At 40.2% G+C, this 26772-nt stretch overlaps 1 protein-coding gene across 12 annotated transcripts in view; it reads left to right on the top strand.

The window, feature by feature from the left end:
- Positions 1 to 26772, top strand: part of TMEM117 (transmembrane protein 117) — a 556913-nt gene that overhangs the window by 96397 nt on the left and 433744 nt on the right. For 10 of the 12 annotated variants that reach the window (XM_017888972.1, XM_017888960.1, XM_017888964.1 and 7 more), the window contains one exon: positions 10807 to 10939. In XM_017888972.1, the coding sequence (XP_017744461.1) occupies positions 10807 to 10939 (133 nt within the window). Of the gene's footprint in view, positions 1 to 10806; positions 10940 to 26772 lie in introns of those variants that run through there. The other 2 variants (XM_017888970.1, XM_017888973.1) reach the window with 2 other exon arrangements.

Genomic DNA, 26772 nt, shown 5'->3' with positions numbered 1-26772 from the left:
CCTCTTTTTTTTTTTGAGATGGAGTCTCACTCTGTCACCAGGCTAGGGCTCAGTGGCGTGATCTCGGCTCACTGCAAACTCTGCCTCCTGGGTTCAAGCGATTCTCCTGCCTCAGCCTCCCGAGTAGCTGGGACTACAGGTGCGTGCCACCACACCCAGCTAATTTTTGTATTTTTAGTAGAGATGGGTTTCACCATGTTGGCCAGGATGGTCTCAAACTCTTGACCTTGCGATCTGCCTGCTTCAGCCTCCCAAAGTGCTGGGATTGCAGGCGTGAACCACTGCTCGCGGCCCAGAATTTCAATAGTGACAGTCTCTAAGGGTTCAGAAAATATTATGTTTACTTTTACTTGATTTATAAAAATAGATTAAAATAATTTTGATTATTGAATGTTGAAATAATGTTTCTAAAATAATTATTTTAAACCTACCATAGCTAGTTATGTCTTATTAGGTTAAGCGATATCAAATTGCTGGTATTTGATGGGTTTTGACCTTAAAAATGCTATTTGATATAATTTCACTTAGTAATAAATTGTAGGCCAAATTGATTCCATCAAAATTAGAGAACATAATATCTGTATGCATAAATTAAGTGTGCTGATAAATCTTATCTTGGGCTACAAGGTAATATGTAGCATTAATTTAGCATTCTTTATATTTGATGGCTAACTTTTCCTTAAAAGGAAAACTAATAGATTCTAATAAATGAATACCTTTATTTCCTCTTGCAGTCATGTTTTTTCATGTTGAGCAATAAGCAATTTGAGTTAAACTTGAGGATGGTTTAATGAAAAGAGCCAAATTGTAATAGTAAAATACAATATTCAGACTCTCTCAAAAGGAAGGTTTATTACTGTGTTACTGAGACTAATTTATGTCAACATGTGTTTAGTAATTTTACTAAACATTTATTTTAATATACATACTTTTGAAATTGACATTTAGTTAAATTGACATTCAACTTTAGATCTGAACACACTATCATTCATACTGTTTCTAACCATGCTTTTATTTTCCTTTTTTTTTTTGTAGAAGCTCTTTTGAATTTCACATTGTAATCTTTGTTAGTATTATGAGAGATTGTATCTCAATATTCAGTGTTTGATATTCTGTCAAATTCAGAGAATAGCTGACTTTTCTTGAGTAGGTTCCTGTTCCTAATAAGGGATGATAACCATCTGCTCAATGTTTTTAAATTCTCTTTGTACCCTGAAATAAGATTTGATCTGAATATTAATGTAATGGTACTCTTAGAGTACAAAAGTTTTATGATCTTACATTTATTGTATAAAGTCATGTTTGTCTAACTAGACCATCCTAACTGCCATAATGATACTCGTGTGTAGTTTGTTAGATAACTTGGTTGATGTTCCATTCATGGAATAATTCTCATATTTTAGTTACTTTTATTCTGTTACCATTTTTATTTTATTTTATTTTTTGTTTGAGGCAGAGTCTCACTCTGTCACCCAGGCTGGAAAGCAGTGGCATGATCTTGGCTCACTGCAGCCTCGACCTCATTGGCCTCAGTCAATTCTCCCACCTCAACCTCTGGAGTATCTGGGACTACAGGTGCTCCACCATGCCTGGTTAATTTTTTGTATTAGAGATGGAGTTTTGCCATGTTGCCCAGGCTTCTGTTACCAGTTTTTAGTTAGTGAATTTAAACAAAAATAGTCATATCATGTTTTTATAAACTATATAATTTACACAAGTTTGTGATGCAGTCTTAATACACTTATTTTAGTCTGACTGGAAGTGAATTTCAATTAGTTTTCAACTGCTGTGATTAAATTTCATTTTATCTTTTATTCTCTTCTTCCAGCCATAAGAAATAGGGATTACATTTATTGTCAAGTATTCTAATATTTAAAATGTTAAATATTAAGTTGGCCTTTAAAGAATGTTATCAGTGTGTTAACTTCAGGTTCATTTTATATATTAGAGAAGCATACAATGAGAGATAAAATATAAGGAGGAATACTTTTAGTGGGTAAGGACTGTATATATTATATATACACACACATATATGTACACGCACATATATATACACACACACATATACACACACACACATATATATATAAAACGGTTTTTTGAATTAGCAGATTTTGACCTAATCTCTCCCTGACAAAGCAAATCATAAATCCCGGAATTGGACTGGATCTTAAAAGTCATGTGATTCAGCCCTTTAAACTATGCTTGGCAAGGGCCATTTCTCCTTGTCTGCACTGAAAGGAACTTACTACCTCCTGAGAGAGTCCATCCTATAAGCTCTTTCTATAATCCCAGATATAAAGTATTAACAAAGAAGGCAACTTCCTTTAGATCATTTCTGACTTGCATTTTAGGCTTTATAGGAAGGAGAGCAGTTAGGTGAGTTGTGGAGAAGGAAGATTATCTCAGGCAGAGGGTTGAGCATGAGCATAGAAAGTGCAACCTGCTTAGTGTTGATGGAAACAGTGACACGATGGGAGTGGTGAGGGAGGAGAGGGAAGTATGGGTCAAATTAATTCATGCCTTGTATACCATGTTAGGGAGCTTGGATGTTGTATTACGGGGAATTGTGATTATTGAAAGTTTTTTTTTAAGTGAAGGGGTGACTTGATTTGACCACGTGTGATTTTAGTCAGATCTACTGGCTCTGTGGAGGGTGGGTTTGAGATGGAAAAGGTTGGAGTAAGACAGGCCAGCTAAGAGGGCATTGCAATAGGTCTTACCAAGAGACAGTGAGAACGTAAATTATGAGAGAAGAGTTTGGAGGTAAGGGCATAAAATGATAGGGCAATTGATTGAAATGGAAGGTGTGCAGGAAGAAAAAGTCAAGAGTGAATTCTACCTTGAGTTATTTTGAAAATGATAATAAAGTCAGAAGTAGGAGTAGATTTAGGGATGGGATGGGTCAAGTTGCAAATAGGGGCATATTGTATGTTGGGGCAGAGGGTAGGGATTTTGGCTTTGTTTTTGTCTACTGAGTTTGATTTGCTGGTAGGATGTCTAGGACTATGGTGGGCAGCTGACTTCCAGTGTGAAGCAGGAGGAAAAGTTTCTACTGGAGATACTGGATGTTGAAACCATGGGAGAGGATGAAATCATATAGTGATATGATGACGACAAGGACTGAGGACAGACCATGGCACATCATTATTTCTGTGCTAATTGGAAGAAGGGATGCCTAAAATGGTGACTGAGAAAAAGCAGGAAAATAGAAAAAGAATGGCATATTTGGTGTTAGGGAAAATGAGGAAGTAGTGTGAAAAGAGACAGAGAACAACTGTTAGGTCAGATGCAGCCAGGATGTCTTGCAAGTTAAAGACCAATATATTTATTCTGGATTTGGAAGTGGTGTAGGTCATTGCATTTGCCAGAACAATTTCAGTGGAATGTTTGCATGGCAAGCAAGATCTTGGTGAGTGGGTGTGATAAAGATTACTCTTTCATGAAGTCTGGAAGAGAAAGCAGGGAGAATAGGTGGAAGTTCAAGGACATTATTTTTAGGATCAACTTAAGAGGCTTCAGAGGTGGAGAAAAAAGAATGAGGAGAGAGGGAGAGATCAGATATACAAAGGAGCGAAAGGATGGCTGGATCAAGTCCCCCAAGAGAGGAGGGGTTGTGGTTTTAAAAAGGCACAAGTAGAGTCTTCTCTGGGAGGAGTGCTGCATCCTTTGAGGAATAAGGGAAGGAAGTTAGGATAGTCATGAAGGTAGATAAATAGATGAATGTGAGTAGGTAGGAAGTTGAGGGAAATAATGTTTGATGACTAGGATGTCTTCTTGAGGTTGAGACCAGAGTCATATTCTAAGAGTGAAAGGGGCTCAGTGGGAGCTTTGAGATGAAATTTGAAATAGATATTAAGGAGAATAGGAAAGAGAATTGACAAGGACAGGGAAAGGCATTGATGCATTAATGTGCAGTGCTGTGATAGCAACTAAACTCTGGATTATGATTATGTAGTGGCTTATCAACTGTGTTGTGCAACTTTTTTCCACAGTAGTCAAAATTGGAGAAAACAAATTGTAGCTGTACATCAGAGTTGGTTGTTTGCTGGAGATGTGTAGGACACATCTAGGGTATACAGAAATGTATATGGTGTTGATGAAAAGGCTGATAAGGAAGCAGGAGTTTCATGCTAAATGGGGGGAACAGAATTTAGGAGGTGACTCATAGATGGGGAGAAAGTTGGGGAGGAGAGCACCTTAAAGAACTGAAGAGCTCAGAGGGCAAGTATAACAGGACCTAGATCTAGAAAGATAGGATTCCATACAGTGGAATATTGTTTGTTCATTTATTTATATAGTGTGTTTTTTTAATCCATTGGACAACTAACTTAAGGCGTACTGTGTGCCAGATCCTATGCCATGGGGATGTAGTGGTAAAGAAGATCAATCTGGTCTCTACTGTGCTACAGTTTATAGACAGGTGTAGCACACATATAGTAGACAAAAAGTATACAAATCTTTGGGTCTCAGTGTTATAGACCACAGGCCCTTAGGCTGTTGTGTAATAGACATTTACACAAGGCCAAGTAGATTAGCCAGACAAGGCTTTATTTTGGGACTTGTGCTCAAGCTCAAGGGAGACAGTGGAGGTATAAGAATTCTCTGGCTGGCTCCCTGAAAAGAGCCGTAGGGATTTTTTGTTAGGCAATGTACAGGAACTGACATCAAGGAGAGGGTGTGCAGGCTGGGCTGGGTAGAGCATGTGAGGGCTAGGGTATGCAGGACAGCATATCTGGTTGTGATGGTTTGAGGTAATGGGCCACCTAGTGGTCTGGCTGGGGGCAACAAGGCTGTAAATCAGCGGTTTAGCCTTCCTTCTCAAGGTGGGACACCCCACAACCTTGGTTGGATGTTTGGATCTCCTAAGGCCAGTTTCTGGAATTCTTTAAATAAAAGGCCTGGTTAAACATTACAAGAGCACAGAAGAACGATATAGAATGGCTATTTTCTTTGTATGACCAAAGCTTCTAGGTTAGCAGGTATAGTGTCAGCAAGGTAGTGATGTGGGTTTTGAGATCAGTGGGACAAGAGAGGAAAAAAGAAAAAATATGTGAAGAAGGAGCTGCATCCCACTCCTACTGTATCTCATTAGGACTCTTGTGGTTGAGCAGACTGAGAGGTAACAGTACATCATTGCCAGCAAGGTGTGTTTTCTTCCTGTTTTACTTGTAGAATTTTTCTTTTGGAGGACTTGAGTGCAGGTCTTAATTTTCTTTCTAGAATCTTCTCATCAGTATTTCATTCAGTGAAAATATTTTATTATGTGTTATGCTGAGAACTAGGGATGTAAAGAAAGGTAAAGGAAATAAAGACTTCATGTAGGCCATTTAAACCCCATTTTTTCTTGCCTTCCATGGGCCTCTTTCTATCAGTCATCTTTGATCCAGTAAGATAATGGTAGCTGCAGTAATACAGATCTCCAAAATGTATAATGACTGCAGACCAGCTGAATTTCTCATTCACATAAAGCCCAAGACATGGCAGGCACCTGTGTTCCAAGCAGTGACTCAAGGACCCAGAGGCCTTTTGTTTGTGGCTCTCCCCTCTTCAATACCATGTTTGCCAAACTTAACTTGCATATGGGGTCAAGGTGATGCTAGGGAACTAATTTCATCTGGCTGTAGGAGTGGAGCAGGTGGCATAGGCCTAGCTAATCCTAAGACTTAGTTAGATTGCTTTTCATAATTCTGCCTAGGGTAATTGGTTCAGGACCCAAATGAGCTCGAATAGAATGAATCTCATAATTTTCTCTAGAAATGCTAGGGCAAAAGCATTATCTTTTCATCCATGGACAACAATGAAGAAGCAGCCCTCAGGTTGTTATGGTCATCTTGGGACAACAAAGGGTGTGTGCATGTTTCTTGGGGGAGAAAGTAATGGGAACCAGCTAGGATGAGATGCCACACTGAGGAAATTGAGCTGGGAAATAGAGATTAATCAAGCCTTGATAATATTGTCTGAGTGCTGGATCAGGCCTTGCTTGAAGTCATTCTGTTAGGTAAACTAGATCTACATTATTTCCTGAATATCTATTGTATGCAAAAGTTAATTGTTTTATTTTGAGAACAGACATGAGAAAAAAAGATGGAAAATGTGAGAAGAGGCCAGGTGCAGTGGCTTATGCCTGTAATCCCAGCACTTTGGGAGGCCGAGGTGGATGGATCACCTGACGTCAGGAGTTCGAGACCAGCCTGGCCAACATGGTGAACCCCCATCTCTACTGAAAATACAAAAATTAGCCAGGCATGGTGGCATGTGCCTGTAATCTCAAGCTACTCCAGAGGCTGAGACTGGAGAATCACTTGAGCCCTGGAGGCGGAGGTTGCAGTGAGCCGAGACTGTGCCATTGCACTCTAGCCAGGGCTAGAAAAAAAAAAAGAAATTGTGAGAAGGAAGCCAATAAAGAATCCTTATAATTTAACCTAGTTTTAGTTGAAGTTTAGGTTTTGTTTTTGCTTTTGTTATTTGCAACAGGAATATTCTTACTGGTATGTGGAATGCCTGCTATGCTGATTTTTTGCCTATTATATCTTTTGACTCCAACAAACTAAATATACTCCTTTAAGTAATTGCAGATTCTATTTGTTTCTTGTATATATGTGTGGGTCAAATCATATATAGGTTTTAGAGCAGAAGACTTAATGGACAGGAGTGTTAATTTCAGTTTGGAGTCCTCTTGAATGAATCCCTTCATTTGTCCTTTTGTATTTCCTAGTCAGGGTCTTATGTGTAATGCCATGCTTTTTTGTCTAAATTAAATCTTATTCTGAGTTTTTGCTTACCAAGGTAAGCAGAGAGTCCAATATTAATAATATTTCAAATCACCTTTTCTATCACCAAGGTTTTGCAGAAGTTCCAGGGCTACACATACTGAAAAGACTCCTTCAGCTTGTTTTTACTTTTCTACCCTTCTCCTACTGCTACTTCAGTAATGGTTTTCTACCACTTTGGCACAATGACTCTGTCTGAGGTGCCTGGGATCTACTCAGGTCATTGTGTGCCTAATAGAGGTGGGTGGCTGCCCTACTGGCACCATTCCCCTGGGACTAGCTTAGGTTGATAACTCAGACTTCCAAAGCCATGTGTATTAGTCTGTTCTCATGCTGCTAATAAAGACTTGCCTAAGACTGGGTAATTTATAAAGGCAAGAGATTTAATCAACTCACAATTCCACATGGCTGGGAAGGCCTCACAATCATGGCAGAAGGCAAAGGAGGAGCAAAGTCACATCTTGCATGGTGGCAGGCAAGAGAGAGCTTGTGTAGAGGAATTCCCATTAATAAAACCATCAGCTCTCATGAGACTTACTCACTACCACAAGAAAAGCACAGGAAAGATTTGCCTCCATGATTCAATTACCTCTCGCTGGGACCTCCTACAACACTTGGGAATTATTACAGTTCAAGGTGAGATTTGGGTGGGGACACAGAGCCAAACTGTGTCATCATGACCCTTGATACCTTGGCCTTCACCAATATCCATGTAGTCATCCCCAAATGAGGCTCTGCCACGTTGGAGACCTAAATCCTTGTATTCTTTATGAACCCAGAAGCCCTCGGTCTATCTGAACCCTGCTTTAACAATCTTCCAGAGGTGGGGCTCTCCACATCTCCTACCTGGAAACACAAACACTTCTCCTCCTCTGAGACTGTGTAGTGTATTTCTTTGCACAGGCCTCCATGTGAAAATCACTCCTAAAGAAAAGGGACCTAGAACTCTCAATAAAAAAAGTCTGGCAGTGAGGTAGAAAGGAAAATCTTCTTTCCATTCTTTTGGTGAAGAGAACACAGCAGCAAAAAAGCCAAGAAACCGAGTAGTTTCTCCATAATTCTCCCTATCACAATTGTCTGCCTCTATTTTCCACAACATACATAGGTTCATTTTATATACGCTTTTTTTTTGTTTGTTTTTGTTTTTTTTTGAGACAGAGTTTTGCTCTTGTTGCCCAAGCTGGAGTGCAATGGCGCGATCCTGGCTCACTGCAACCTCCAACTCCCAGGTTCAAGCGATTCTCCTGCCTCAACCTCCCAAGTAGCTGGGATTACAGGCATGTGCCACCACGCCTGGCTAATTTGTTTTGTATTTTTAGTAGAAATGGGATTTCACCGTGTTAGCCAGGTTGATCTCGAACTCCTGACCTCAGGTGATCCGCCCGCCTGGGCCTTCCAAAGTCCTGGGATTACAGGCGTGAGCCACCATACCCGGCTTCTTACATACACATTTAAATATGCTTTTATATCGTTAGAATTTTATGACGTCTTAGTGTTCCTAAACCTACTGTATTTTCAGAAAACATTCTGAAGTTCTAGGCCATTTTCATCTGACTTTAGCCAACATTCATAATCATCAATTCCTGTGCCTTCTCACCCTCTCCTTCACATATGCAAGTTTGTGTCCCGCCTTAATGCTTTTGATTGTTCTAAGCTATATTTTCTAATTTTTTGACTGTATTGAAGGTAACAGTCTATATACTGCAAGATAGATCTTATTAATAAAATAAATACACACTCAGATTTACAAATATTAGTATATCTGTGATTCAAATAATCATTTTTGACCATGTCAGAAATGTATCCCTCTTAGTGATGTTTTTCACTTCTGTTGGCCTGCAAGGATTGTTGCAACTTGGTTGTCTCCTGAAACTCCTCTAAAAGAAAGTCATAAAATTCTGAATTCTGGGACCTAGAGACCTATAGGAAAAGTGGCACATAATTTATCTTCCAAACAAGCATACTTAAGAAAGGAAGGGGTTACTATTAATACTTATGCCAGGACAACAATTATAAACCACTACTGTCCTAGGCAAATCACATATATAGTCACCCTAAAGGGCAGAGACAGTGTATTTCCATCTGACATCCTCAGGTAGTTCCAAGGTTCTTGGTCTGATTACAGTGCATGGGAGAAGTCATTTGTGAGAACAGTAAGCTGAGGGCAGTCCTTGTGTATATGTTTCTTAACATTTGAGGGTTACTTATTGAGTTAACCTTTAAGTAGTTTATGGGAAATTTTTATAATACAATGTGACTCAACACTTAGGTCATGCTAGTTCTGGACTTAATATTTTGCAGCACTTTTCTTGTTGTCTTTGAATGAATTTCAAGTCATGTGAACCTGCCATTTCGTTCTAATGACACTAATGGCTGAAATTAGTGGTAGACGATGAGCTTGGCAATGACAGCATAAACGGTACTGCCACATCTCTCTTTTTGCTAACTTTGTATTATTTCCACCTGTGTACAGTTAGTCCACAATGTTTTATTTGCAAAACACTGTTGAGTCACCAGCATTATTATTTGACTTTTAAAGTATATTTGTTAGTGAATTTTTTTGACACACGCTTATGTTAAGAAAGAAATTCACATTTAAATCTTAAAAGAACTCCAATTGCCTCTTTGAAGTGCTTCATTATCAACTGCTGAATTAAATAAATAGGTCTTAGTCTAAAGCTGAAAGGACTTGCAGAAAAGGGACCCCTGAACAAAGACAGCCCATGAGTCCAAAGTAAGGTCACAATTCCATTAAATACTCAAATGATAATTGACTTCAAGCACTGTCCTGCATTGCTTACAGTTGAATCTCCAGCACTTACAACTGTGTCTGGCATGTAATAGGCACATACTAAATATTTGTTCAATGAATAGATAAATATTCCTTATAGTGTAAGATATTTGTGGCACGTGATTTTACTCTCAAGCATTCTGTGGTTAATATGTTTTTACAATATTCTTGTCAGTATGTTGTGTGGAGGCTTGAAAATCCCTGGCTTTTCATAATTATTGATTAATCAACAGGTTCTATGATCTTATAATTTATGCGGCTAGTAATTGTAGTTCCTATATGCACGTCATCTCCATTATTACTCTTAGGAAGGGAGGTAAGTAAAATAGACACAGTTTATCTTGGGAGAAGCTAGGGTGACCTATGCTCACATCTTTCTTACTCCCAAGGTTTTTCACCTTCCTCATCTTTCAGGGTACTAGTGCCATCATTTCTCTTTACCATAAATCAAAACATTTCTCTGGTGGAATTATATTAGTAGTTTTTACTTTAGTGTTCATCTTAATATATGTTTCTTCCTTAAGGTGTTTACATCTTAACATTCTCTCTAACGTTAGCATTTGTCTTCATAAATGGAATTTTAGTCATCAGGGTGAAAATTATGTTTTGCCAAGAGCCACACCCAGCTTCATTAACACATACACTGTCACCTCTCATATGCACTTGTATTTGTACTTGTACAGGGGCATGGGTGTTAAGAGTGAGGCTAAGCTGCATGTTTTATAACAGAGACTTAAATTTTTCTTTCAAGTTTTCATGTACCTTAAACAATTAGACCTGATAAGTAAGGTTGGTCTTGGTTTTATCATCTGGCCAGTATTGGGAATGGATCTATAGAAACAAAGGGAAACGATATGGGATTCATGCAACTTTACCATTTGCCTTAAGTAGTTTCAGTGTGAACCAAAACATATTTGTAAAATAAAAGTAGCAGCTAAGTAGGGCTGTAGTTCATCTTGTTTTCATGCTAGCATAATGTACTGTCTCTGAACACTAGATTCTTGGATTAGTACTATTTACTCTAGGATGATATGTGATATGAGGATCGTCTTGGACTTTATTTATGATCATTTATTTACAAAAGAGCAAAAAGAACATTATATTGTGGCTTTACTCATAAGGCAGTCCTATGGCAAAGACTTCAGAATATAGTGAGACAATAGAGATTCATAAAAATAAAGCAAAGATCCATGAATTTTGAGTTACAATGTACATTAATATTTAATAATATTTGTATTTCAGGTCAGTTGCTGCGATTAAAAATGTTTCGAGAGGATCATGGGTCGTGGATGACAATGTTCTTCAGCACAATTCTCTTTCTCTTCATATTTTCTCACATATACAACACGATTCTTCTGATGGATGGAAACATGGGGTAGGTTATCTTTCCCCTTTCTACTGTGGTGAGTGTTATGTTTGAAACTCATAAGAATTTAAGAATTTTTTAGCTTACAGTAGTCTGTCTGCTTTACAAATATTCTGCCCTAAGAAGAAGGAGTATTTTGTATGTTTTTCTTACCTAAGATATTGAAATTTTTTTTTCCAGGAAGCGTATACTGCATTACAATATTTAGATTTTGTTCTTTATCCTTTAGGACTTTTGTATAGGGTGGTGGGAGGGCAGGTACTAATTTCATTATACTGATAAGCGGGTATAAGACTCAGGAAATCTTATTGATTTGCATATATTCAAATGATTCATAGAGTGGGGCTAAGATGAAGGTTTCCAGGTTTGCAATTTCATTGGTCTGCAATGCCTGACTAAATAAAAGTGTTTGGTACAGGATTTTCTTTAACTCTCTTGACAGTCCCGTGAGAGAGAGAGTTTTGTGATTAATAGGTTGTTTTAAAAGTGGGCCACAGCTGGGCACGGTAGCTCATGCTTGTAATCCCAGCACTTTGGGAGGCTGAAGCGGGCAGATCACAAGGTCAGGAGATTGAGACCATCCTGGCCAACATGATGAAACTCCGTCTCTACTAAAAATACAAAGATTAGCTGGGTGTGGTGGTGTGGGCCTCTAGTCCCAGCTACTTGGGAGGCTGAGGCAGGAGAATCGCTTGAACCCGGGAGGCAGAGGTTGCAGTGAGCCGAGATTGTGCCACTGCACTCTAGCCTGGCAGCAAAGCAAGACTCCTTCTCAAAAAAAAAAAAAAAAAAAAAAAAAAATGTGGGCCACCCTGTATTAACTCCTAGCTTGTGATATATACTTACCAAATCAGTAAGGCATGAAGATGTGCTAACAAGTAGTTGTATAATTTTTCTAAGTTTCTTTACTTCTTTCATTCTATAATGAAACACAAGGATTGGTCTTTCAGTATAATTTCCTTTTGGTTTGTTCTCAGTAACTTTGTTTGTTTGTTTTTTTTTGACGGAATCTCGCTGTTGTCAGTCAGGGCTGGGGTGCAATGATGCGATTTTGGCTCACTCACTGCAACCTCTGCCTCCCGGGTTCCAGCAGTTCTCTTACTCAGCCTCCCGAGTAGCTGAGATTATAGGTGCCTGCCAACAGGCCTGGCTAATTTTTGTATTTTTTAGTAGAGATGGGATTTTGCCGTGTTGGTCAGGCTGGTCTTGAACTCCTGACTTCAGGTGATCCATCCACCTTGGCCTCCCAAAGTGCTGGGATTACAGGCGTGAGCCACTGCGTCTGGCCTGCTCTCTAAGTTTTGAGGCCAGAATATAAGGAGATTGGCTTAGTATTAAAATTAGATTCGTGACAATAATAAACCACTTTAGGTATTTGTTGTGTGTTGAAATAGTTACTGAGAAAGATTTTGATCTGTTTCCCCTAATAGATCAGAAAGCTAGGTAATATCCTTTTCTTCTAAGTGTAGGCTAGGCAGGATTGTTGTCCAGTTCCATGGGAAACAGGGAACTGTTTTGGTGTTACATATAGATTTTGGCCACCATTGTTCAGTACTGAGAGGGAAGCTCATTTAGAATTTCATTGCTTTTCCCTCACTAAAGGAGATGAATAGCAAAGGAAAAAATACGTTCACATATTTCATATTTTAGTTTATACTGACAAGTGATAAATTCAAGAATGTGATTTGAGGTAAAATGTTCAGGCTCTAGAAAGTTATTAAAATACTTTGCAATTATTTCTTGGACTTAGAATGATAGTTTTAATACCACTTCTGTTTTGAAGGCTCTCACCTATGGCTCATCAGAATATGCCTCAGCCTTGGAGCAGTGCCTGTAATACTAGAATGGGTAATGGTTGGAGTTACCTAACACAGCCAAAGGTTTCTCTGTGAGGTTTTTTGTACTCAAAGCACTGAGAGCAGAAGGAGAAGGAACCTATGTGAAAACTACATTTTAAAAGCAATTGCTGGAAATAATACATTATATAATATATAAAATATATCTTTTGCTAAGAAGCTGACTTTTGATCTAATTCTGCTTGTTTTTTTATCTGGAGCTAATAAGGCCTGTGCTAACTGGAAATGCTTATTTTGAGGAAGGGAACAGATTTGAAAGAAATAAATTAAATGCAATAAATAATTCCTTGTACTCTATAAAGCACTTAATAGCTGGAAATAAAATGAGAGCTAATAGTTGTTGAGCATTTACACCAGGCACGAATTATCTCAATTAAATCTCTCAATGACTCCGTGGAGTAGGAGTTATCATCTCCATTTTGCAGATCAAGAAACTGAGGACTAGAGAGGTTTTGCCACTTTATTGTTTAAAGAACACAGGTCTGACTGATGGTTGACCCTGTTACTCATTCACCATATGTCTATTAGCCTTTCTCTGTATTTTATTATTCAAGCAGAATTTGACAATTGAAAGAAGCAGGAGGTATGCTTAGGAAATAAGAGAATAGTTAGCCTACAATTTATGTGTAGCCTAACTAAAATTGAAAGTGGTCTTTTTTATTCTCAGACTAAATACAATCTTACAGAGTTTTATGTAACTGTTGAACTCTTCACCATTATGCCTCATCTTCATAGGAAAACATCTTTTACTGAGAGGATATATTAAACATGCCATATTTTAGAAAAATTCATAGCAAGGGACAAATGGTTTAGTTCTGCAGAAAAAATAAATCAAGGCTGAGCATGGTGACTTATGCCTATAATCCCAGTGCTTTGGGAGGCTGAGGCAGCAGGATCATTTAAGGCCAGAAGTCTGAGACCAGTCTGGGCAACAGAGACTTTGTCTCTTACAAAAAATAAAAAACTTAGCTGGGGGTGATGGCACGCCCTGTAGTCCTAGCTACTTGGAAAGCTGAGGCAGGAGGATTGCTTGAGCTTGGGAGTTCCAGGTTACAGTGAGTTATGATTGTGTCACTGCACTCCAGCCTAGGTGAAACAATAAGACTCTGCCTCTGAAAAGAAAAATAAAAAATAAAAATTAAATCACCATTTATAAAAGATGTATTATTAACTTTTATGACACACATCATTTGATCGTGAGCACATTGCAATAGGAGTGTAAACTTGGAGGAAAATCAGTTCTTAGAGCAGATGGATACAACTGTGCTATTGGGGTTGTCCTAGAACACACCAGGTTTTCTGAGATATTGCTTCATCCCATGTAGCACAGGGAATAATGGAGCCAGAGAGTGCAGTAAGGACAGTGGGCACACAGACATGACAAGTAACTGGTTTTATATCAGAGGATTCCTGGTACTAGAGAGGAATTCAGGATTCTTTACACTGAATCTCATTTGCATTACACTGAATTTGTGGGGAGTCCGATGTTTCTTTGTTTATGAGTCTCTCTAGGAATATTGGCCTAGAATTATTTCCAAAAGGGTTTCAAGAATTTCGTATGACGGCTAGATCTGTGTTAATGTATTTTAGGATTCCTTTCCAAACTGGTGGAGTTCAGGACTAGAATGAATGATGAGTGACTGTAGGGTTTCCAAGGGGAAGAAGGAATTTTCTTAGACTGGTCTGCGTTTTTTGTGCATGTGTGCCAATTTTAGGAATGGTTATAAATTTACTCTAAGCTGGGGTCTCATGATCTCCTACTATAGAGAAAAAAATCCCTAGGTTTATCCAGACCAGAACTTCAAGAGTTTTTTTAGCCCAGAGTTGCCTGGCTCCTGTTTTCCTCATTACAGTGGATTCCCTGAAGTATGCACTAACTCTATGGCTGTAGACATCTCTGGGGAGCCAAGCTGAAAGGCAGTCAGATGGAGAGGGAAAGAGGTAAGTTAGCTGGTTGAGCTAAAAAGGATCAAGGCTCGAACAATCCGTATTTGTAGCACCACGAGGAAAAAACTTGTCCCAAATTTGACTCTCTTTCTGCACCTCAGTTCCTTATACCACTAAAATGCTTCTTATTGTAACCTCATTTATTCTTTAAGTCACCAAGATGTCACTAAACTCATCATTTTATAAATGTTGAGGGTTCTGCTGCGGAGAAGGTGCTGATCCTGGGCATAGTTTTGCATCTAGCCGTTTTATGAGTAATTTCTTTTTTTTTTTTTTTACAAGGTGGCAGACTAGGTAACCTGAAGCCTTGCCTACTACAAAATCTTTAGAACAGCTGGAAGAGATGAAGCAACTTGGTATACTCCTTTGAAATGCGTAGCTGAGTTTACCCAAAGGTCAGGAAAAATCCCAGAGGACAAAAATGCAGAAGGATCTGAAAACTGGGGCAGTAAGACTATGAACTGATTGATACTCAGATGCTCAGTGGAGTTGACTTAGGCACTTGAATTTTAACCTTTATGTAGGGACCAGAAACAAGGATTTGGCTCATATTAATTGAAAAATTGAAAATAGAAGTTTCCATACAGGTGGTCCCACAAAGGGCTACAGTGGGAGTGGGGGGGTGAAGTGGAAAACATGTACCTGTTAGCAGCACTGAATCATCGGATCTGCAGCAAACTGGATTTTTGCCTCATTGGAGGAAAGAATTCAGCTAAGGGACTTAAGGCAGAGTGAGAGACTGAGACAAGTTTTAGAGCAAGAGTGAGAGTTTATTAAAAAATTCTAGAGCAGGAATGAAAGGAAGTAAAGTACACTTGGAACAGGGCCAAGCGGGCAACTTGAGAGATCCAAGTGCCCCATCTGACCCTTGACTTGGGTTTTTATACATTGGAAGGGTTCTGAGGTTTGCATTTCTTCTCCCTTGATTCTTCCCTTGGAGTGGACTGTTTGCATGCTCAGTGGCCTGCCAGCACTTGGGAGGGGCTGCATGGGCAGTGTGTTTACTGAAGTTGTGTGCATGCTCATCCGAGGCATTTTTCTCTTACCAGTCAGGTGTTCCCAGAGGAAGGTCATATACCAGTTAAACTCTGCCATTTGGTCTGTTAGTGCACATGCTTGAGCCCACTAGCCCAACTTCTGAGACCTTCTGGGAAGCAACTTCTGGGAAGCTGCTGATCACCAGGAGTTTGCTATCTGTTGGGAGACTGCCTTTCCGTGGCACTGGCTGTGACCAATTATTATTTTGGAGAGACTGTTTAACAACTGCCTATCACCTGATGATTGCCTGACATTCTTGAGGAGGGCCCTCTCCTGCCCTGCTCATGTCTGCCTAGCTACCTACTCCAACAAAACCACTTAGCACAGTCGAGCATCAAAGAAGCTTGTACTTAAACTGGGCTCTGGGGGAAAAATATCTCCCAGGGAACTGTTACCATAGGTGCAGTTTTGTGATTTTAATATACAGTTTCCTTTGGATTTTAGAACCTCAAAACATCCTCAGCTATTATAAATACTTCACCCAGTTTCAGGTTCTTTTCTCTGGACAGCCCTCCCCCAAAAAACTTGAATTCCTCTGTTTTATTATGTAGAGCAATTTAGTTCCCTTTTGCCTCAACTTCTATCCACTTCCATTTATCAAGGGCTTTTATTTTCATGAAAAAAATCGTATTAATGCATTTTACAGTCAAAGGAACCAATACTCTGATTTGCTGCTTTCTCAGAATATGAAGGTGTCAACCTAAAAGGAAGAAACTGAGGCAAAATTAATATAAGTAGAGTTTGTTTAGGCCAAGCTTGAGGACTGCAACCCAAGATCATAGATCCAAATGGCCCTGAATATATGCTTCAATTAACAGCAGTTATAAGTGTTTTTTGAATGGAAAAGAAGAGGCAGATTTTGAGTTGTTTATCAAGAATTTATATTAAAATAACACAAGCTGTTGATTGACTATACAGCTGGTCAGGAACAAAATGACTTGTTAAACAATCGCCCCAGGCATGGGTGTGGTGGAGGCTGGGCGTGGGGTCTTGTGGGGTTGAGGGCAATGACTGAAGTTCCATACTCATGTCTTTCTGGGCCCGAGTACCTCACATAGCTCAGACTGCTCTGAACTATTTTTTTTTTTCTCAAGGGGGTTGTTACCCCAGTAGTTTGACTTTGTTTTTAAAATAACCGTTGTCATTTTTTAAAATTCTGCTATCAGTTTAATGATCTCTTGTGAATGTGGGGAGGGGCCAAGATGGCCAAATAGAAACAGCTTGGGTCTGCAGCTCCCAGGGAGACCAACACAGAAGGCAGGTGGTTTCTGCATTTCCAACTGAGGTACCCAGTTCATCTCATTGGGACTGGCTAGGCAGTGGGCATGCCCCAGGGAGAGTGAGCAGAAGCAGGGTGGGTCATTGCTTCATCCGGAAAGTGCATGGAGCCTGGAGGAGCGGGGCCGGGGTGGGGTGGGGTGATCCTCCCTCGCCCAGCCAAGGGAAGTGGTGAGGGCCTGTGCCACCCCCCAGTGTTAGTATGCTTTTCCCATGGATGTTTGCAATCCACGAATCAAGAGATTCCTTGTGAGCCTATACCACTAGGACCCTGGGTCTCAAGCACAAAACTGGGTGGCTGTTCAGACAGGCACTGAGCTGCAGGAGCTTTTTATATACTCCAGCAGCACCTGGAACTCCAGTGAGACAGAAGTGTCCACTCCTTTGGATAGGGGGCTTAAGCTAGGGAGCCAAGTTGTCTTGCTGAGTGGCTCCCACTCCTATAGAGGCCAGTAAGCTAAGAACTACTGGCTTGAAATCCCCATTACCAACACAGCAGTCTGGTATCTGCCTGGAATGACCAAGTTGCTGGGGGGAGGGGCAGCTGCCATTACTGTGGCTTTAGTGGGCAGTTTAGGAGGTTTGGACTAGGCAGAATTCCACACAGTACAGCAAAGCAGCTGTGACCAGACTGCTTCTCTAGATCCTTCCTCAGTAGGCAGAGCCTCCCTGCAGAAAATCCACCAACTCCAGTTAGGGGCTTATAGACTGAACTCTCATCTCCCTGAGACAGAGCACCTGTGGGGAGGGGTGGCTGTGGTCTCAGGTTCAGCAGATTTAATCTTTCTTGCCTGCCAGCTCTGAAGAGATTGGCCGATCCTGATGAGGGCAATTCCCTGAGCACAGCACACCAGTTCAGGACTAGAATGAATGGTGAGTGGCTGTAGGGTTTCCAAGGGGAAGAAGGAGTTTTCTTAGACTAGTCTGCATTTTTTGTGCATGTGTGCTAAGAGACAGACTGCCTCAAGAGGGTCCCTGACCCCATGCCTCCTGTCTAGGTGAGACCTCCAAACGGGGGTTGGCAGACATCTGATACAGGAGCGCTCTGGCTGACATCAGGTTGGTACCCCTCTGGGATGAACCTTTCAGAGGAAGGAGCAGGCCACAATCTTTGCTGTTCTGCAACCTCCACTGGTCTGCAACCTCCACTGGTCTGCAACCTCCACTGGTGATAACCTAAGTGAACAGGGTCTGGAGTGGACCCCCAGGAAACTGCAGCAGATCTGCAGAAGAGGGGCCTGTTAGAAGAAAAACAGAAAGCAACAACAGCAACATCAACAAAAGACCCCACAAAACCCCATCCAAAGGTCATCAGCCTCAAAGATCAAAGGTAGATGAATCCACAAAATGAGGAAAACCAATGCAAAAATGCTGAAAATCCCAGAAGCCAGAATGCCTCTTTTCCTCCAAATGATCACAATACCTCTCCAGCAAGAGCACAGAACAGGGCTGAAGCTGAGATGGATGAACTGACAGAAGTAGGCTTTAGAGAGTGAGTAATAACTAATTTCACTGAGCCAAATGATTGTGTTCTAACTGAATTCAAAGAAGCTAAGAACCATGATAAAAGATTATAGGAGCTGTTAACTAGAATAACTAGTCTCTAGAGGAACATAAATGACCTGATGGGTCTGAAAAACACAGCAAGAGAACTTTGTGATGCAAACACAAATATCAATAGCTGAATTGACCAAGCGGAAGAGAGAATATCAGAGGTTGAAAACTATCTTGCTGAAATAAGGCAGGCAGACAAGATTAGGGAATAAAGAATGAAAAGGAATGAACAACACCTCCAAGAATTATGGGACTGTGTAAAAAGATGGAACCTACAACTGATTGAAGTACCTGAAAGAGATGGGGAGAATGGAACTAAGTAGAAAAACACAATTCAGGATATCATCCAGGAGAACTTCGCCAGCTTAGTAAGACAGACCAGTATTCAGATTCAGGAAATCCAGAGAACCCCATTAAGATACTCCATGAAAAGATCTATGCCAAGACACATAATCACCAGATTCTCCAAAGTTGAAATGAAGGAAAAAATGTTAAGGGCAGCAAGAGAGAAAAGTGAGTTCACCTACCAAGGGAAGCCCATCAGACTAACAGTGGACCCCTAAGCGGAAACCCTGCAAGCCAGAAGAGATTGGGGGCCAATATTCAACATTCTTAAAGAAAAGAAATTCCAGCCCAGAATTTCATATCCAGCCAAACTGAGCTTCAAAAGTGAATGAGAAATAAAATCTTTTTCAGACAAACAAATGCTGAGGGATTTTGTCATCACCAGGCCTGTCTTGCAAGAGCTCCTGAAGGAAGCAGTAAATATGGATAGGAAAAATCATTACCAGCCACTACAAAAACACACTGAAGTACACAGACCAATGACACTATGAAGCAACTACATTAACAAGTCTGCAAAATTAACCAACCAGCATCATGATGACAGGATCAAATTCATACATAACAATATTAACCTGAAATGTAAATAGGCTAAATGCCCCATTAAAAGACACAGAATGGCAAGCTGGATACAAAGACAAGACCCATCGGTGGGCTGTATTCAAGAGATATATCTCATGTGCAGAGACACACAAAGACTCAAAATAAGGGAATGGAGGAAAATTTACCAAGCAAATGGAAAGCAGAAAAAAGCAAGAGTTGCAATCCTAGCTTCTGATAAAATAGACTTTAAACCAACAAAGTTCAAAAAAGACAAAAAAGGGCATTATATAATGTTAAAGGGTTCAATTCAACAAGAAGAGCTAACCTAAATATATATGCAGCCAATACAGGGGCACCCAGATTAATAAAACAAGTTCTCAGAGACCTACAAAGAGACTTAGACTCCCACACAATAATAGTGGGAGACTTTAATACCCCACTGGCAGTATTAGACAGATCATTGAGACAGAAAATTAACAAATATATTCAGGACTTGAACTCAGCTCTAGACCAGGTGGACCTGATAGATATCTGCAGAACTCTCTACCCCAAAACAACAGAATATACATTTTTTTTTCAGCACCACATGGTACTTACTCTAAAATTGATCACATAACTGGAAGTAAAACACTACTCAGCAAATGCAAAAGAACTGAAATCGTAACAAAAGTCTTTCAGACCACAGCGAAATCAAACTGGAACTCAAGATTTAAAAGCCCACTCAAAACCACACAACTACATGGAAATTGAACAACCTGCTCCTGAATGACTCCTGGGTAAATAAGGAAATTATGGCAGAAATCGAGAAGTTGTTTGAACCAAAAAAGAGCAAAGAAACAGTGTATCAGAGTTTCTGGGATGCAGCTAAAGCAATATTAAGAAAAATGTATAGCACTAAATGCCCACATAAAAAAGCTAGAAAGATCTCAAATTGACACCCTAACATCACAACCAAAAGAACTAGAGAACCAAGAGGAAACAAACCTCATAGTTAGCAGAAGACAAGAAATAATCTCAGAGTGCAACTGAAGGAGATAGAGACATGAAAAACCCTTCAAAAAATAAATGAATCCAGGAGCTGGTTTTTTGGGGAAAAAATCAATATAGTAGATCGCTAGCAAGACTAATGAAGAAGAAAAGAGAGAAGACCCAAATAAACACAATCAGAAACGATAAAGTGGATAATACCACTGACCCCACAGAAATACAAACAGCCATCAGAGAATACTGTAAGCAACTCTGTGCACATAAACTGGAAAATCTAGAAGAAATGGATAAATTCCTGGACCCATACACCCTCCTAAGATTGAACCCAGAAGTTGTTGAGTCCCTGAATAGACCAATAATAAGTTCTGAAATTGAGAGAGTAATAAATAGCCTACCAACCAAAAAAAGCCCAGGTCCAGAATTCTACCAGAGGTACAAAGAGGAACTGGTGCTATGTCTTCTGAAACTATTCCGAACAATTGAAAAGGAGGGAATCCTCCATAACTCATTTTATGAGACCAGCATCATCCTGATACCAAAACCTGGCAGAGATACAACAAAAAAAGAAAACTTCAGGCCAATATCCCTGATGAACATTCATGCAAAATTCCTCAATAAAATATTGGCAGACTGAATCCAGCAGCACATCAAAAAGCTCATCCACCACAATCAAGTTGGCGTCATCCCCAGGATGCAAGACTGGTTCAACATATGCAAATCAATAATGCAATTCACAACATAAGCAGAACTAAAGACAAAAACCACATAATTATCTCACTAGACACAGAAAAGTCTTTTGATAAAATTCAACACCCCATTCATGTTAAAAACTCAATAAACTAGGTATTGAAGGAACACTTCAAAATAGTAGGAGCCATTTATGACAAACTCACAGTCAATAACATATTAATAACATACTGAATGGGCAAAAGCTGGAGGCATTGCACTTGAAAACTGGCACAAAACAAGGATGCCCTGTCTCACTAGTCCTATTCAACATGGTGTCGGAAGTTCTGGCTAGGGCAATCAAGCAAGAGAAGGAAATAAAGGGTATTCTAGTAAGAAGAGGGGAAGTCAATTCGTCTTTGTTTGCAGATGACATTATCCTATACTTAGAAACCCCATCATCTCAGCCCAAAAGCTTCTTAAGCTGATAAACAACTTTAGTGAAGTCTCAGTGTGTCCGGAATTGGTGGGTTCTTGGTCTCACTGACTTCAAGAATGAAGCTGCAGACCCTCACAGTGAGTGTTACAGTTCTTAAAGATGGTGTGTCCAGAGTTTGTTCCTTCATACATTCAGATGTGTCTGGAGCTTCTTCCTTCTGGTGGGTTCGTGGTCTCGCTGTCAGGAGTGAAGCTGCAGACCTTCGTGGTGAGTGTTACAGCTCTTAAAGGCAGCGCGTCTGGAGTTGTTCATTCTTCCTGGTGGGTTTGTGGTCTCATTGGCTTCAGGGGTGAAGCTGCAGACCTTTGCGGTGAGTGTTACAGCTCATAAAGGCAGCATGGACCCAAAGAGTGGGCAGCAGCAAGATTTATTGCAAAGAGCCACAGAATGAAGCTTCCACAGTGTGGAAGGGGACCCAAGCGGGGTGCACTGACTGGCTCAGGCAGCCTGCTTTTATTCCCTTATCTGACCCCACCCACATCCTGCTGATTGGTCCATTTTACAGAGAGCTGATTGGTCTGTTTTCACAGAGTGCTGATTGGTGTGTTTACAATCCTTGAGCTAGACACAGAGTGCTGATTGGTGCGTTTACAATCCTTGAGCTAGACACAGAGTGCTAGACAGAAAAGTTCTCCAAGTCCCCACTAGGTTAGCTAGATACAGAGTTAGCTAGATACAGAGTACCAATTGGTGTATTTACAAACCTTGAGCTAGACACAAAGTACTGATTGGTGTATTTAGGATCCTCTAGCTAGACAGAAAAGTTCCCCAAGTCCCCACCAGATTAGCTAGATACAGAGTGCTGACTGGTGCACATACAATCCTTGGGCTAGATATAAAAGTTCTCCAAGTCCCCATCCGGCTCAGGAGCCCAGATGGCTTCACCTAGTGGATCCTGCACCGGGGCTACAGGCGGAGCTGCCCGCCAGTCCTGAGCCACGCCTGCACTCCTCAGCCCTTGGGCTGTCAATGGGACCAGGCGCCACGGAGCAGGGGGTGGTGCCCGTCAGGGAGGCTCGGGCCTTGCAGGAGCTCACCGCAGGTGGGGAGCTCAGACATGGCGAGCTGCAGGTCCCGAGCCCTGCCCCATGGGGAGGCAGCTAAACCCGGCCAGAATTTGAGTGCAGTGCCGGTGGGCAGGCACTGCTGGGGGACCCGGTGCAACCTCCACAGCTACTGGGCCTGGTGGTAAGCTCCTCTCTGCCCTGGTCTGGTCGTGCCGGCCAGCTCCTCTGTGTACGGGGCCCACTGAGCCTGCACCTGCACCTGCTGGAACTCGCATTGGCCCAGGAGCACTGCTGTCTCTCCCTCCACACCTCCCTGCAAGCAGAGGGAGGCAACTCCAGCCTCAGCCAGCCCAGAGAGGGGCTCCCACAGTGCCGTGGTGGGCTGAAGGACTCCTCAAGTGCCTCCAGAGTGGACACCGAGGCCGAGGAGGCACTGAGAGTTAGGGCTGCTAGCACATTGTCACCTCTAATCAGGATACAAAATTAATGTGTAGAAATCGCAAGCATTCCCATAGATCTACAGCAGACAAGCAGAAATCCAAATCATGAATGAACTCGCATTCGCAATTGCCACATATAGAATAAAATACCTTGGAATACAGCTAACAAGGGAAATGAAGGACCTCTTTAAGGAGAACTACAAACCAGTCAAGGAAATCAGAAAGGTCACAAGCATATGGAAAAACATTCCATGGTCACTGATAGGAAGAATCAATATCGTGAAAATGGCCATACTGCCCGAAGCAATTTGTAGATTTAATGCTATTCCCATTAAACTACCATTGACACTCTTCACAGAATTAGAAAACTGTATTTTAAAATTCATGTGGAACCAAAAAGAGCTCACATAGCTAAGACAAGCGTAAACAAGAAGAACAGAGCTGGAGGTATCACGCTATGATGCCTTTAAACTTACCACAAGGCCACAGTAATCAAAACAGCATGGTAGTGGGTACAAAAACAGGCACATAGACCAATGGAACAGAATAGACATCTCAAAAATAAAGTTGCACATCTACAACCATCTGATCTTCAATAAACATGACAGAAACAAGCAATGGGGAAAGGATTTCCTATTTAATAAATGGTGCTGGGAGAATGGGCTAGCTATATAAAGAAAATTGAAACTGGATCCTTACCTTACACCTTATATAAAAATTATCTCAAGATGGATTAAAGCCTTAAATGTAAAACCCAAAACTATAAAAACCCTAGAAGACAGTCTAGGCAAGACTATTCAGGACATAGGCATGGGCAAAGACTTTATGTTGAAATTGCTGAAAGCAATTGAAACAAAAGCAAAAATTGACAAATGGCATATAATTAAACTAAAGAGCTGCTGCACAGTGAATGAAACTGTCATCAGAGTGAACAGATAACGTATGGAATGGGAGAAAATCTTTGTAATCTATCCATCTGACCAAAGTCTAATATCCAGAATTTATAAGGAACTTAAGCAAATTTGCAAGGTAAAAACAAACAACCCCGTTAAAAAGTGGGCAAAGGATATGAACAGACATTTCTCAAAAAAAAAAAAAAAAAAAAAGATGTACATGCAACCAACAAACACATGAAAAAGAGCTCAACATTACTGATCATTAGAGAAACGCAAATCAAAACCACAATGAGATACCATCTCATGCCAGTTAGAATGGCAGTTATTAAAATGTCAGGAAACAACAGATGCTGCTGAGGTTGTAGAGAAATAGAAACACATTTTCACTGTTGGTAATGTAAATTAGTTCAACCATTGTGGAAGACAGTGTTGTGATTCGTCAAAGATTTAGAACCAGAAATACCATTTGATCCAGCAATCCCATTACTGGGTATATGCCCAAAGGATTATAAATCATTCTACTATAAAGACACATGCACACCTATGTTCATTGCAGCACTGTTCACCATAGCAAAGACATGGAATCAACCCAAATACCGATCGGTGATAGAATGGATAAGGAAAATGTGGTACATACACACCATGGAATAGTATGCAGTCATAAAAAGGAACGAGATCATGTCCTTTGTAGGGACATGGATGAAGCTGGAAGCCATCATCCTCAGCAAACTAATGCAGGAACAGAAAACCAAACATTGCATATTCTCACTTATAAGTGGGAGCTGAACAATGAGAACACATGGATACAGGAAGGGGAACAACACACACCGGGGCCTATTGGGGAAGGGTAGGAGTGGGAGAGCATTAGGGAAAAGAGCTGATGCATGCTGGGCTTCATACCTAGCTGATGGGTTGATAGGTGCAGTAAACCACCATGGCATACATTTACCTATGAAACAAACCTACACATCCTGCACATGTACCCTAGAACTTGAAAAAAAGCAATAAAAAAGGGAAGACACTCAAATAAAAAGGGACTAGGCAATCAACTATATTAAAATGAGAATTATATAGTAATCACAGTTGAACTTTTGCAGTGACTGTACAATATGCCACATTATTTATATATAGGAATGAAGCCTTGAGAAAATGAGACATCAATAGAAAACTTTTTTCTTCCATAGTAATGGGATTTGACTTAATTAAAAATTATTCCAAATACGTTTTCTAATTTCCTCTCTTTTCAACTGTGTACCCTGAACCAGTCTATTTAGCAATTCTCTATTTGGTATTAATAAAGAGAGGCGTGCTCCCAAGTTCAGGTCACAATCTTTATTGACTAGAAACTGAAAAGGTCACCCAGGGCTGGGAAGGATTTTTCAGTTTTGGATACTTCAAACACTTTTTGAAGTTGTCTTTCTGAATAATTTCTTAGTAATGTAATTTTTATAGCATCCATAGTATAAAGTCCTAGTTTAGGAAAGGCTTGCTTGGTCTTTTCAAATATTCCTGTTCCCCAAAGGTTGATAATGTATAATGTACAAGGAAGGAAGTGGTGGGGGAAGCAGTGCTAGCACACCATGATGTTGATCAGAATATTCTGAAAAGAGCCACTTGATGGCAGCAAAAGGCATGTTTTCAGCACTGATTGTCTCATTAATGAATCACAGGAAAAGAAGGGAGTCTTCCTGCTTCTGAATTTCTGAAACTTGGTGTTGAAATATTCTCCTGTTGTGTTAATGGGCTTTTTGAGGAAATCTACATAGTGAATTCTATGATAAGCACTTGTTATTTTGTGATGTGCTTGGCCCCTTTTACTTTATGTTCTAAAACAGGTTTAAATAACAGTATGTATAGATGCTTATATGCTTGCATATACATCAGTATGTTTGTAGACTTATTTTAGTATTATAATGATAAATACAGTGTTTAGCACTGAGAGAATTAGACATTTGACTCACTGGTAAAAATTCTTCTGTGAACTGGAATGTTTCCAAAGAGTGCATACTGTTTAGGGCAGGATATGCAGAAGCTGATGTTTTCTAGTGTTAATCACAAGGGAAAGTTCCATTTTTCCTGATACAAAGCCTTTTCCAGAGAATCAGTTACCAATATTAGTACATCACTATGTGTTAAGTATTTCAGAGAGAGAAATTGAGAAATAAGACAAAGTGATGCAGGTAATTTTGAAAATAAATGTTACTATTCATATTCAGGACCTGAACAACATGAAGGTATGGGTTAGGTGGTGACTGTAATGAGAATGGAATAGACTCGGTGTCTCTGTTCTGTTTCCTTTTTGATAAGCTTTAGTAAGAAGTCACATGGAGAACTCATCTGGCTGGGTATGGTGAGTGCCCTCAGTAAGTGTGATCTGACCAGGACGACTGCACCAAGGGAGGTGGCAGGAGAGAATATCTGAAATGGAGGTGTAAAACGCATGGTTTCTATGTACTGAGGGGGCAACAAAAGCAAGCAAGGATGAATAGGAAAAATAAACGAGGGAGAGACTGGCATAGACTTGGAAGGCTGAAAGAAATTGTTCAAGATCTAATTAAATTCCACGCACCATGCTGACTTAGGCCTTAGCCTCTGGAGCTCTTACATTTATCCTGATTTTTAAAAGAATGACTAATACACTGGTTCATAAGTATGAAAAGACTCTCTGATTTGTAGCTCCAGTTTCTATCTTCACAGCTGTAGGCTTCAGGACATAATTTTCTCAAGGCTGAATTATTTAGTGGAAAAAAATCGGTGAATTTTTACTTCAAGCAGTTTATTTTTAATTA

Source organism: Rhinopithecus bieti, unplaced genomic scaffold, assembly GCF_001698545.2.
Source record: "Rhinopithecus bieti isolate Rb0 unplaced genomic scaffold, ASM169854v2 scaffold_17829, whole genome shotgun sequence".
In the NCBI taxonomy this organism is placed as follows: Eukaryota; Metazoa; Chordata; class Mammalia; order Primates; family Cercopithecidae; genus Rhinopithecus; species Rhinopithecus bieti.
The sequence above is the reverse complement of the archived record's forward strand: the minus strand, read 5'-3'. Positions and strand labels throughout refer to the sequence as shown.